This window comes from Cydia splendana, chromosome Z (assembly GCF_910591565.1).
Source record: "Cydia splendana chromosome Z, ilCydSple1.2, whole genome shotgun sequence".
Lineage (NCBI taxonomy): Eukaryota > Metazoa > Arthropoda > Insecta > Lepidoptera > Tortricidae > Cydia > Cydia splendana.
This window is the reverse complement of record NC_085987.1, coordinates 17092030-17106951: the sequence shown is the minus strand read 5'-3', so window position 1 is coordinate 17106951 and position 14922 is coordinate 17092030. Positions and strand designations below refer to the sequence as shown.

The window sequence follows — 14922 nt, the reverse complement described above, 5'->3', positions numbered from 1 at the left end:
GTGTAGTAGTGTGTTACGGCTATTAAAGCCAGTTTTATCGCGGTATTCGAGCTAGTATTAAGCCCCCTCCAGACTATGTGCGTGAATCGCGGCGCGACGTCGCGGAGCGAACATATCGCGAAGTTGGCGTATAAGCCCGCTCCACACTCGTGAGCGAATCGCGGCGCGAAGCCGCGAACGCGAGTGTGGAGTCGATTTTGCAGGTCTGCGTTTAAAACTCCACACTCGTGTTCGCGGCTTCTCGCCGCGATTCGCACATGAGTGTGGAGGGCGCTTATGCCTAAGCGCGCACCACGATTTTAGTTTTTGCGACACGATTTTAGAATCGCGCTGTAATATATCGCAGAAAATTCACTGCGCGCACTGCGATGAAAAGTCGACGATTTGTTCATTCTCAACATGGATTTCGTACCAGTCGTTTGTCATGAAACGTTGTCTTTAAGGCGATATGATTCGACTCATCAACGAATCTGAGGGGGTGAGGTGCGCGGCAAACCGTGAAGCCCCGCCCGCGCGTCCCGCGACCCGCTCGCCGAGATCGTGAGCGCGCGCCGCGCACGGTAAACATAGCAGACGGGTCACAGTATAATGATCTTATGATGCCAGTATTTTAACTAGACCGGGAAATGGGCACGTTTTAGAGTTTTTATTGTATATGTACGTATGTATTTTTTGCATTACGTATTTCTGATCATTTCATGTAGAATTATTATTTTTATATAGACACGTGTACTTATTATTGATCAGTAAAGAACGTTTTAATTTCATGGCAGCGTGTTCGAGTTAAAGTACCTAAAGGAAAGTAACAATTTTAAAGGAGACGGTCAATTAAGGGTTCTATTTATAAAGGTTATTTATTAACCTTAATCAATAATTTTACTTTACAGATTCCTTTAACTCAATAACGCTGCCGTGAAATTAAAACGTTGTCACTGATCAGTAGTACTTATTTATAAGCTCTAAAAACAAAAAAAAACAGTTTCAAAGTAAATTTCTGATAACTTTTTGTCAGTGCAAGCCTTATGGTTTCGTCTTGGCAACATTTTACATGAAAATGTTTTTGGTGGGTCTCATTATCACAATTTCCAATACTTTTGTTGCCTAACTTAATAAATTATTGTTTACAATACCTATCGACTTTATACCTACTTTAATGATCACACAATTTTAACGAAACAATGTTTTCAAGAAAATAATTCAATTAAGTGCGAGTCAAGCTCGCGCACCGATGGTACCTACATTTTATTAAGTACATTATATAATTTTTTTTTTAATTAAGTTGTAACTGACTCATCATCATTATCTCAGCCATAAGACGTCCACTGCTGAACATAGGCCTTCCCCTTGGACCTCCATTCCGGTCGGAAGCGACCCGCATCCAGCGTCTTCCGACGGCCTTAACAAAGTCGTCTGTCCATCTTGTGGGTGGACGTCCTACGCTGCGCTTGCTAGTCCGTGGTCTCCACTCGAGCACTTTTCGACACCATCGGCCATCTTCTCATCATATATATATGACATTTTCAAGAAGTCTGGTCGCTTGTGGTGAAAAATAAAATGTATGGAGAACAGAGTGGCCAACTTTCTTAAAAATAGTTTATCTAATACTGATTCTAAAATGGTATCACACATGCTATTTACATTTCTACAAATAAAGATATGGCCTAGATGGTGTTTAAAGTGAAGTATGGTGCTAACTAGTAAAAAAGACAAAAGTCCGATTATCTCGAAAACCACGAAACTTTTACTAGACCTATAAGTGCATTTTCTGGACCAGCCTAAGCTGCCCTGTCGATGGTTAGAAGGTTGTCCATTAATTACTGGACATCCTGTATAGAGATGTAACTAACCCAAATCGATAGTCACAGCAAGCGATTACGATTGGATGGCACGTAAACTGAGGTATCGAATTGTGACGTATAATGAATTTTTATTTGCGATTTAAATAAAGCTAGAATTATATGGTTTTCGCGCAAGGCATTTAATACACCGACCGAGTAGGTCGCACCCATCGTCAAAATCTAAACTAACTGGGGATCTATTTTAAAGTTTATTTATGTTATTTCTGTGTCAAATTTGTTGTCTGTTAGGTGACGATAAATATATCCATATTTACAGTTGATTATCCACCTTTTCCTTATTTCTATTAAAAGAAAAATGAAAAATTCATATCGATTTACTTAGACGACTACCGATTCATAAAGGTGGTGTCCGGCTAGCCCTAAAATTAAAAAAAAAGACGTAGAACGTAAACGTTCGTAGTGCAATTGTTTTCCTTTGTGATTTCGATGTGCGAGACATTTTACGTTGTATTGCTGTTGTGAGTGACAGATGTCAAATAACGCAAATAAATATGCACACAGTATATGTCAGTGTACTTTAGTTCGTCTACGGATCTCCTCATTTCTGATTTGATCACGCAGAGAAACTCCGAGCATAGCCCTCTCCATAGCTCGTTGAGCGACTTTGAATTCTCAGATGAGGCCGATAGTGAAAGACCACGTAACTGACTGAATAACACAAAATATTTAAAAAAATTGTCTTATACCCGCCTTATTTTGAACTCCCTGTAATCACACCCCGTATTCCGCACCCTTCACAAATAATCTGATTTAGTAAAGTTTACTAACTGTTTTTTTTTATGATCTTGATCGCGTAATAATGTGTAAAACTCAAAATAGCGTCTTAAAACGTATTAATTTTTTTATAATGTGATCTTATTAAGCATTCGGCCCAACGCGGAGCTCGGCCTTCGCCCTTCGCGAGCCTTGACGCTTCGCCGTCGGGCCTTCGGCCCGCCGGCTCCGCTTATCAAGAAAGTTGACTTTGTAGGACGTTTGGAGGAACTGCATTCACGCAGCTCGGCCTTCGGCCTCGCGTTTTGGGAGTCGGGGTGGAGGCTCCGGGCCTCCCTGCCTGAAGCTCGCCCTTCGGGCTCGCTTAACACACTTTTTGTATAGGATTTTGCTTTGTTCGTCATTCCCGCAGCTCGGCCTTCGGCCTCGCCCAAAATTACTGGGGGTGGAGCATGCTTGGACATTCGAGATAAAGCTCCGGGCCTGACAGCCCTCCGCGGGGTCGGCCTTCGGCCTCCCAGCCTGAAGCTCGCCCTTCGGGCTCGCCTAACCTACTTGGAAATTTGAATTTAGCCCGTGTCCGCCGCCATTTTGGATTTTTCCAAAAATATTTTTGTCACATGGTAATCTTGGGCCCCCAAGCTCGCCGCATGTCAAATCTCAGCGCACTCGGACCAACTTAAAAAAATAAAAAAAAGTCGGCCTGTTTGAAAATTTTTAAATGCAGTTTGTTTTGTCTTGGGGCCCTCTATGACATTTGGTCGAGCACCCCTCACCCATCTCGCACCGTTTAAAAGTTGCCATACAAAATTAAAATGACCATTATTTCCGCCATCTTAGATTTTTTCCAAAAACTTTTTTTTTATAGGAATCTAGAGGCCTCTATCTTTCGCTATGCCAAATCTCAGCGCGCTCGGACTAACTTGAAAAAAATAAAAAATAAAGTCGGCCATTTTGAAAAATTTTAAATGCAGTTTGTTTTGTCTTGGGGCCCTCTATGACATTTGGTCGAGCACCCCCCACCCATCTCGCACCGTAATATGAATACTTTTTGAGTTATTGGGGAAATTAAAGATCTCTCACTTTTCCCCCATTTTTTTGCTTATAACTTTTGATATTTTGTGTGTGCTACTACACGCTTCGAATGCATTTTTCTAGGCATTATGACGAATCTAATGAGGTATCACACGTATTTTTAGGAGTATTATCGCTATTTTTCACCGTGTTCAGTTTCTCGAACAAGACTAATACAACCAAGCGCAAGATGAACTGCCTGTAGGCACCTTGAACTCTCAATTATATTTAATTCATGTCGACCGTGGTCAAATATTAAAATTAGTGATATGTATTTAGTTCTTAAATAATTGTATTGCGATATGCATAGGCATAGGGTAATTTTTTCAAATATTTCAATTTGACATTTTATATTTATTTAAATTTATGATTATGATGATGAATTTGCACGCTTGACGGGCGTGGCGCGTTGCATGCGATCCAAAGCCGGGCGCCTTCGGCACCCTCATACTAAAAGCGTAACACTATACATATATTGTAACATCCCCATACTGTATCAATCCAAATAAATAATTTCTGATTTTCAAAGGAGTCAAAGAGCACGAAGGTATATAATCATTTTGCAGATCGGACGTAGGTATATCAGTAAAGGTGAAATACTGTAAATATATCATACTTACATACTCACAATTATATTATTTAGGAATATAATATTATTTACCTATATTGAAATTGGTTGCTGACCTAGTGAAAATACTGAAATATTTTAACTGTTGATGTAGGAAAGCTAGGCGCTTTCAAGCACCTCCTAAAGTATTAGATGCTTCTGTTATCAGAAAGTGTGTTTTTATAGCACTTAGTGACTATTTCTTACGTTTCATATGCTTTGTTTCCCATTGTTTGTAAATGGTAAAATCACGTGACCGCGCGGAACACACTGACGCAGGTCCGTCCTCTACAAGCGCTGCCGCGCGACTGAAGAGGGCGTAAGTGCGTTCGCGAGTGATGGCGGTTGCGGATTTAGTAGGTATTGAAACATAGAAATTATTTTAATGATGTTACCGAGACAAAGTGATCCAAATCATCTAGATTATCTTATTACCTATACATTTATGTAAAAAACAAGTCTAAAAAGTTTGTATTGTAGCTCTGAGATTGATTTATTGTTAAAAAAAGGCGTAACTTTGGAATTTTTTTCTATCGAGCAAAGTTTATCTAATCATGTTTTTGAGATCCAAAACATATCTGCCAGATCCTTAAGTATAAGATATATTTTTTTCACAATTTTAAAACATTGTTTCTTATATTTCCGATGGATTCAAAAAACTGGTTCGCTTAGCTCGTACTGTGATCGCTATATGACTTTGAGTACCCCTATTTATTTTGAAAGGCCTATCCAACGACACCCCACACTATAAGGTTGAAACGATAAAAAATTGTCACACACATTTTGTTTCTTTCAAAGCGATTATTTCCGAAAATATTCACTTTAACAAAAAATGTTCTTCTAAAACCCCTATTCATTTTGAAAGACCTTTCCAACAACATCCCACACCATAGGGTTGACACGAAAAAAAAAATCCTCACATACATTTTGCTTCTTTCGAGGCGATTTCCTAAAATATTGACTTTATCAAAAAAATATGTTTAAAGACCCCTATTTATTTTGAAAAGGCCTATCCAACAACACCCCGCACTACTAAGCCGTTTATGAGTTATCGCTAAAAGTCTTCCCTTCTTATTTTAATTAAAAGCCTGGCAACCCTTATTTGTGACCGGATTTTCGCAGGCAACCCTATGCCATTGTATTTGCAATAAAATTACCATCATTTTGTTGTATAATTCAAACGTCAGACAGATGAGTGCAATTATCGATATAAAATCACTTCTTTAAACACGGCAACCACTTAATAGTGACCGGAAAAAGATAGGCAACCTAGATGATTTATGTTGTACAAGTTGTATACTTTCCATTGAAACTTATTTCTTTCGTCAGACAAGTCGGTGAAATATGGCGAAAAAAATTTTTTTCTAAAATTTATTAAAAATAGCCATGACCATATTTCTTTAGGCAACCCTATTTATTTATGTTCTTGAACATATTTTCATAGTTTCATCCGTCAGACAGATTGGTGAAGGTCGACCATATATGTGGGATCTCCTACTATACCGGGAATATAGAAATTTCGTTATCTGACACAAAGCTCGAACATGTCGTGGATGATAACTTATCATTGATAAGTGATAACGGTAAATCCTGGACGTAATTTGTAGACGATAGATAGTATTATAAGCGCCCATAATCTACCTGATTTATTTGTGGTTTTAGATATAGGCCAGTAATAAAAAAAATATGGACGTTAAGTGGAGTTTTTATTTAACAGAATGAAAATAGGTGAAATAAATAACATAATATATTTTTTGTGAAATATTAATTTGTACATTACTTTATTTCTTCATAGTTAAAGTATACCTCCATAAACAGAGGCCTACAAGGCACATAACATACAAATGAGTTTCATTGATAAAACGAAAATCTTGTTTCATAAATCAAATGTAATCGTTCAACAGAACAGACTATCATCAATATTCTTTAATAAGTTGCTACAAATAAAAACTACTGTGCATTATTCAATAATATTTGACATTAAAAATCTATCAATTGACCGTCATATTACCATAATAGTTACGTACAATAAAACACGGAAACCTAACAAGTGAATTCGAAAAAGTCAGTCAATAGTTAGAATGGCGTACTCCTACCTCGCCTCGAATCACAAGGCCGTACTGTTAGGCATAATGTAAGGCCAGACTTATACGAGTTTAGAATAGTTCACATTGCAATACACGTACATATACATGTACATTATGTCATTACGTTATATATTAAGCCACATCGATCCTTAAGTACACAGGCTAATAGTAAAGCAAAACATGAAATAGTATTGCTTGAAACAATTGACAAGGTCACAATGCAATTTTGAGTTCATAAGACCTCTATTCCGCTACATAGGTACGAATGCTTTCACCGTATATGTACTATACAGCACTCTGCAGCCGACGCTTCGACAACAGCGTAACAGTCCTTGTAGGTACTCAAACATCCGAACTATGCAGCAAGTAGGGTTTACATAATGCATTCGTTGGCAAATAAGTCAAATAAAAATACATACATTTCAAGTATTGTGAACAAAACATATAACATTCAATATTTCTAATTCAAGACTAATATGTTACAAATTACAAGCGATAAAGACGCTATACGTGTAAGTATAACATAACTAAGTCTTATACAACAACATTAAGATTTCCACTTATTATTGTGCTACAGGAATGAGAGTTGAATGCGCCGGTGACGCCATACAACACTTGGCACCTTTTGAGTATTAATGCTATCATTTAGACTTAACCATACCAGTATTCTTTCAGAAAACTACATACTAGAGGAGGCACACGCTTCAGGTCGACGAAAAGGAGTTCAAAAAATATCATAGAAATAAATACATCTCTAGCCTACAATTAACTTTACAATAGAACCGTATCGATCGCATCCTTTATCACGAGGAGCGACAGTGCGCACGCGGAGAGCAGTACAGGAGCCGCGCGGGGCTTAGAGCCGGATGTCGCTGGTGGCGGCGGCCAGCAGCGAGCCGTGCGCGTGCGTGGCGGGGCGCCACGCGGCGTCGGGGAAATCCAGCGCCTCACCCGCGCCCTCCGGCGGCGCCGCCGGCGCGCCCGCCGCCGCAGGCACCGCGCTCCCGGGCGGCTCGCGCGTCGCTCCGCTTGGGGCCGGTAGCTCTGCTTCGTCGCTACGGACGAACGTGCGGCATTGCACCTCATCCTGAGCACCGTACCGGTGCAGACTAAGAAACTTGAGATTTGCCACTATTGATGAGTTTATAGGTCTCGTTGGAAGATTGACAGTAGTGGCGGAGCGCTCGATGCGTTTCGTGCGCGTTTCGGAGGGCGCAAGCTCTAGTGATTGCCCGCGCCCGTACAGCCGTGATTGTCCGAATCGCGGCGTCAGGCGACCGATCAGGTTATCCTCCTTTCGCGAAGATTTGTTCGTACTTTGTATATCTTCCGGCGGTTTCGACTTTTTCTTCAGGAAAAAAGGCGTCAGCCGCTCCGCGAACGGTCGAGAGGAATTAGATCCAGTATCATGAACGTTAGAGGTGGAACTTGACGTTTTTAGTGGTTTCATGGGATTCGATTGGGGTTTTATAGGGTTAGACTTTCGCTGGATACTAATTCTAGAAAAGATTCCATAATCTTCTTTATCTTTCCGATCCGGTTGTTCTGTATTAATTTGAGGGGAATCGTTACCGGACTCGTCCTCGCATACCTTGAGCACGCAGTAGGCGTCCCTTTGAAGTTCGTCAAGCAAGCTGTCGTCATTAGACAGCGTGTCCAGTTTACTGGCGGGCCGCGGCTCCGCGGGCTCACAGTCGGGGTCGTGCAGGCTGCCGGCGGAACCGCGGCGCGGCGCGCGCTCCGGCTTGGGGTGCAGCCGCGTCGCGTGCCCCCGCGGAGGAACGGCAGGCGGCGCCTCCTCGCCCGCAGGTGAAGCAGCATGGCTCATGAAATTCGCCATCAACTCGTACTCTTTGCAGCGATATGACGGATCAGTGTCCTGCCGCTTCGGCGAGTTGGCATCGGACTTGGGCCTCCGCTCGGGCGGCTTCAACTCGACGTCGACGTACTCGCTGAGCGGCGGCCAGTCGGCGGCGTGGGACGAGAGCGTGGCGCGCGAGGGCGAGAGTCGCGCAGGTTTGGGCGGTCGCGCAGGTTTACCGGCCGAGTTGTCGCTGTCCTCGGAGGGCTCCTGCTTGAGGCAAGACATAGTTAAATAGCCGCTCCCCGTGGACTTGTTGGACTTGCCGGAAGAGCGCTCGTCGATGTGCCGTGAAAGCTTGAGCGACTCAGTGCTGGAGGCGACGTCGAGCGAGCCGTGGAGCGACGCTGGCGGCGCGGCGGCGTCGGCGGCGGGCTCGCTGCGCCACGTGCGCCACAGGAAGGCGCCGCCTTCGCCGCCCATGCCCGACATACCCGACCCGGCGCCCGCAAGGTGAAGGTAATTGTCGTCACCGATGGGAGCTTGCCTACAAAATTTATACATGATTAAGTCCCCTGGTCGATAAAAGGTCGTTTTTATTGAATGCTATGGACAGACGTTACTAAGCATTATTAATCTTAAACTATAGCCTGTCAAACAACTTTGTCAGTAAAAAAAGGTGCGAAATTCAAATTTTCTATGGGACAATAACCCTTCGCGCCTACATTTTTTAAATTTGCCGCTTTTTTTCTACTGGCGTAAGTGTGACAAAAAAGAGTAGATATTAAAAAGTAGTAATACTGTAATGTCGTCCCTTTCAAATCAATTTATATAAGAAAACGGGACGACACTACAGTATTGCCACTTTTTAATTTCTACTCTTTTTTGTCAAACTGTATATGAGCATTTATAAATATATTTGAAAAAGAAAACCGGACAAGTGCGAGTCGGACTCGCCCACCGAGGGTTCCGTACTTTTTATTATTTGTTGTTATAGCGGCAACAGAAATACATCATATGTGAAAATTTCAACTGTATAGCTATCACGGTTCATGAGATACAGCCTGGTGACAGACAGACGGACAGTGGAGTCTTAGTAATAGGGTCCTGTTTTTACCCTTTGGGTACGGAAAAATGTAGAATAGCCTATTACAAAGTCTGCTGTTGCAAAGTGTGGCTTCGAGGAAATCCGCCACCCGCCGTATAGTCCCGACCTGGCTCTTATACTCTGTATCTTTAGGTATTTAAATAAAAGTAAACAAAATCTACCCTCAAATGGCTCCTTAAGCCAGTTGAGGGTAGATGAAAACATTACATGATCAAATAATGTAGGTTAAAGTTTGGTCGGTTAACCTATAAATGTTATAACTACCCGAAAATGCACAAATTGTTTGTTTACTTTTTTTATTTAAATACCTAAAGATACAGACTAAGGTGACTACTATTTGTTTTCGAAACAAGGCAAGACTTAAGGGCAAGTTGATTTCATTCAGACGATGAAGTGACCCATGCGGTTTACGCCAATTTTGAGTGCCCTATAATTATACAGGGTGTCCCATAAGTGACACTAGAGGTAGACTAGGCCAAAAGGACCCAAACCAACTTAACATGACCCCAGTAAAAGTGGCACGGTTTTTGAGTTATTGCCAAATTAAGGTTTTTCATGAATTTTGACCGTTTTTAACATTGTTCGTGCCAGTGTGCACTCGGAAAGGTCTCGAAGTTAGTTTTTTATATGTGTACGGCATCATGAATAGTTAATTAAGATAACAGAATAGGTATTTCATCGATAAACAATGTAAAATGCAAAAAAGTACTGGATTAATCTTGAATTAAATTCACAGCAAAACATTAATTTCGACTTTGACCACCTGTCTTGAAAAAAAATTACTAGAAAAGTAATGAGCAAATAACGTCAAAATATTGAGCATGTTATGCAGATTCAAAAATGGTATAACACATGTACCTTCCTGCAATAAAATATGAATTATTATCATCCTTCGAAAGCCTCATAAAAAATAAGTAAAAACTTGGAAATCTGCAATCCGTTGCTACTTAGTAAAAATAACGATTTATGTTAAGATATTTCATTCTGGATACAGAAATAAAAAAATGCCTATTCAGTATTTGCCGAATGCTTAAAAGAAAGAGATCGAAAATGGTTATCTCCCTTTTTAAGGATATCATTGAGTTGATAAACGTTCAAAGAAAATAATACAGGTTGAAGTTTGAAAGGGTAGGTTGAAATAATTTTACAATAGGTGCTCGAATTGATTTTCTCCGGCTCGTATGCATGCTTGACACCGTCTTGTAAAACTTCAAGTTAAGGCGCTCTTATACTCGAGTTTTACGTTTTCAAGGGGGTGAAGCAGACGCAGCGATAGAATAGGCAGAGGAGCACCCCGCGCGCCCCGCCTCACGATTCCCGCGCAACACGTCTACTTCCTTATTCCGTTGCCATCCGTATTCTGGTTTGTTAGTTCCGATTTTTTTTCCGGAAATTTATATTGAATAAGGTTTATATATTGACGAAATAAATAAAATTCAAATTGATTATAGGCTAATTCGTATTTTGATGAGTATTTAATGAAATTTACAATGGTGGTAAGTATAGATAATTATATGTAGGTATACAATACTAGAGTATTCCACAGTAAAATAAATAATCAATCATTTCTAATCACAGTTAATTCCACGTTGTTTTATCATTCATGTAGTCTTGTGTGATATAATAAGCTTTAGAAATCGATACTTTTGGGTTCAATTGGCGTAAAGGACATTTTGGCGAAAATGAGTTATATATACAGTTTTATTCAGAATTCCAAGCGCTTTCGTTCTGTATAGTTAAAATTTCAATATCTCTTTAAATGTTGCCAATTTTTTACTATGATTTTGGAAAAACATCTTAGCTCAGGGGGCGTAAATGACCAGTTATAGAATACATAGTATAGTAAAAGTAATTATTATAAATTGTTTTGATATACATAAATTAATAGGTATAGATGGTAGGACAGCAGTGATTCTGTTGAAACAAATAAAAAAAAAAATGTTTTGTGGCTAAAATTTTTTGTAAGTAAAGGTGAACCAGGATCTATTGAGGGTGCGCCATGTTACGGAAATTTGTTGGTACTAATTTCTAGCAATGGCAACAATTTTAATAATAGACAACATCTACCCTCTATGATAGTTGTCAATATTGACAATGTAAACATTGCTTTGTCTAGTTTCGTGTGAATTATTATTAGACTGCAATAATCATGCCGAAAGTTTTAGATTTTACAGAGAAAAAAGTTGTAAATAGTGTATATAGTTATTTATTGAAAAAAAAAACGTGCGGGAGAGAAATTTCTTCCATTAGAAAACATAACGAAATTACCACCTGAATTGACGGGTAAGTTTCAAACTTATGGACAAATGTCACTATAGTCAGGTCGTCACGATTTGGTTGATGTCTTGTAATAATTTGATTTGTGTATTAGGTGTATCGCATGCATCGGTATCACGGATTGCTAGCGAAGGGCGTAAGGGCAGAATTAAACGACCAAACCTAAAAAAAAGAAAACAAAAAAGAAAATAGATTTGGATGATTTTGATTTATGTGTCATACGTCGTAAAATTCACGAATTTTATAGCGTAAAAACCGAAAAAATATTCAAACATCAAACTTCGCACTTATTAAAGTTGTCGGAATAAAACAAAAATCATCTGCCAATTTCCATTGTCCCCACTATACACATTGTTGCTATATAAAATTCAAAACGAGCGCCCTCTTGACAATACTCCCAAAGTTCTGGTTTACCTATATATTACGCCCTTTTTCTAATAAGACAACCATAAAAAAAGAGGCGTAAGGGACGCCCTTCTTAAAAACAGTCGTGTTTTTTGGCGCAACGGACATGCTATTTTCGTAAATAAGCATTGTATCATAAGTTCAAGCAATCAGTTCAAAAGAGCTCAAAAAGTTAAGAATAAGCCATATACAGACATTGGCGTAAAGGACATTTTGGCGAAAATGAGTTATATATACAGTTTTATTCAGAATTCGAAGCGCTTTCGTTCTGTATAGTTAAAATTTCAATATCTCTTTAAATGTTGCCAATTTTTTACTATGATTTTGGAAAAACATCTTAGCTCAGGGGGCGTAAATGACCAGTTATAAAATACATAGTATAGTAAAAGTAATTATTATAAATTGTTTTGATATACATAAATAAATAGATATAGATAGTAGGACAGCAGTGATTCTGTTGAAACAAAAAAAAATGTTTTGTGGCTAAAATTTTTTGTAAGTACATTACGCCCTTTTTCTAATAAGACAACCATAATAAAAGAGGCGTAAGGGACGCCCTTCTTAAAAACAATCGTGTTTTATGGCGTAACGGACATGCTATTTTCGTAAATAAGCATTGTATCATAAGTTCAAAAGAGCTCAAAGAGTTAAGAATAAGCCATATACAGACATCCGTTTATTCAAACAAACAAAAAGGTATGATTTTTTTCTCAAAACAAAACAGTTTTTTGGCTCTCCTAAAAATCGCGTTTTGTCTGTTAAACCCTTTGAGCCTACGGTAGTCGATGTGTACCGTAGTTGGTAACGAATACAACCCGAACTTAGAATAAAAAAGTCTGAGTATGTCACTTACGACCCCCTACTAAATTATCAAAAATGTCATGGTCGTAAAGGACATTCATAGTGTTTTTGACCAATTTTAAAGCACATTAACTTCTTTCGTATTGAATTTATAGATATGATCGCTAATTTAGGTTAAAGAGACTAACATTTTTAATACTTTTCCAATACACATCAAAAATATAGCTCGATAAATAAAAAACGTATATCAACATTAAACAAAACATCGCAGTTATTCGCGTCTCCTGAAAAGTAGCATTTTGTCCTTTACGCCAATCGAACCCAAAGGTATCTTCAGTCTTGTCTTGACCGGGCGCGTGCAACATTACACTGGACTGCCGAGATAAGCGAGTGTTCAATAACTACTTTGCGTACGATTTCCTATTCCTAAATTATCGATTTAAAAGTAATGTTAAAAATAGGCTCATATTAATTGTTATATTGTTTTATTGTCTAGTGGACATAATATTGTCTATCATTCGGACAATATTTTATTGAACTTGCCGAGTTTGTTAGTATGAATGTACTCGTAGCTATTTATGTACCTATGTTTATGTAACCTGAGAGATTTAACTAGTCTTCAAGTGTGGTTTCATTTAGATAGATTAACCACATTGTAGGACAAAAGTTAGATAATATCGATACCATTGATAAAATATGCTGCTGTCGATCGTCCTATAAGTTGTCAAACACAATCCTTAATAATCCCCTTCCTAAGGCCCAAGGTCCTACCTATAGCATTTATTCAGTTCGATGAAATTTAAATCATAATAATATTCAATTGGAACAGTCGTTCAATTTTCAATTTTTTGGTTATAATGTTGTATAAGATGTATCTGAAAGCTTTTTAGTAGTAGTATTTTTATTCAATAGCCTTACCACGACTTTGACACTGACATATTCGCTAACGTCTGCGTAACTTACTTTCTATACATCATCGAGTATCTTCTTTTAAAACGATTATGAAACAATTAAGTAAATGAATTAATTTAAACCGATTTGGTCATTAAATATTAATTACTTCTTCGTCTAGATACGTTTCAAACTTTCTAAAGTGATTGAAACGAAGTTTTTTTTTATATCAACGAGTTATTGTAGCCGAGCTCATGCAATGACAGAAATAATTAAATTGCAGACAAACAACCACTTCCACTGATCAGGGATGAATAATAACAGGCATAACATAACCCTGCGCCCGGTCAAGCTGCATCTCCGATGATAATCGGGATAGCGAGACGATGGGCAGTCGCTGATACACCTGTCTTGTTCTCCTAATCAACAAAAAATGCGAATCAGAGAGGTACAGAGTGTATTATGCACAGGCTAGTATGTTGTCGCAGGACTATAAGAAATTCCACTGCGAGTAAAATAACGATAGTTGCTGAAAAAACCTGAGCTGAGGTTTCTAAGTTAAAGGGCAAACATTACATTTTAGTAATAAAGGACCCATAAAACTATTTAATAATTTGGTATTATAGACCTTTACGCCCATGAATAAAGATAACTGCGGAAAAAACTGTTAGCGTAAATGCTTTCAAATTTAAGGACAAACATTAGGTACATTATAGTAATAAAGGTCCCAGGAAACTTTTTATTTGTATTATACACCGCTACGTCCATGCTATTTGTTTTGAATTTAGAGTTTAGAAACTAATTTGTGGTAGTAAAAGACACAAATATTAGAAAAGTCCTGTACAACCTAGTTCGCTTCATATACTTATGGTAAAATCATTTTTAGGGCGGGTTGTAAAGGACAAGTAAAAATAATATCAATACTAAAATATGTCCTTTATGACCAACTTGACCATACGATATGAAAAATCATCAAGACAAATGAAGGCCTTAAAGGACGACAAAAGACATGTGAGTCATTTACAACAATATTTATATTTAGCGGTAACCTTTACGATAACATCTTTGAACATGTAATTTATAACTGGTCATTTACGGTCCCTGAGCTAAGGTGTTTTTACAAAATCATAGTAAAAAATTGGGTCGTTAAGGCAACTTTTTAAGAGATATCGCAATTTTAACTATGCAGAACGAAAGCGCTTGGAATTCTGAATAAAACTGTATATATAACACATTTTCGCCAAAATGTCCTTTACACCAATTGAACCCAAAGGTATCGATATTATGAATGTCACAAG

At 38.6% G+C, this 14922-nt stretch overlaps 1 protein-coding gene across 1 annotated transcript in view; it reads right to left on the bottom strand.

The window, feature by feature from the left end:
- Positions 1-5943: 5943 nt before the first annotated feature.
- The window catches only part of LOC134804709 (GTPase-activating protein), a 59385-nt gene continuing 50406 nt past the window's right edge, over positions 5944-14922 (bottom strand). Inside the window, exon 16 of the mRNA XM_063777869.1 lies at positions 5944-8689. Within this exon, the coding sequence (XP_063633939.1) occupies positions 7198-8689 (1492 nt within the window). The 3' untranslated portion in view covers positions 5944-7197. The remainder of the gene's footprint in view (positions 8690-14922) is intronic.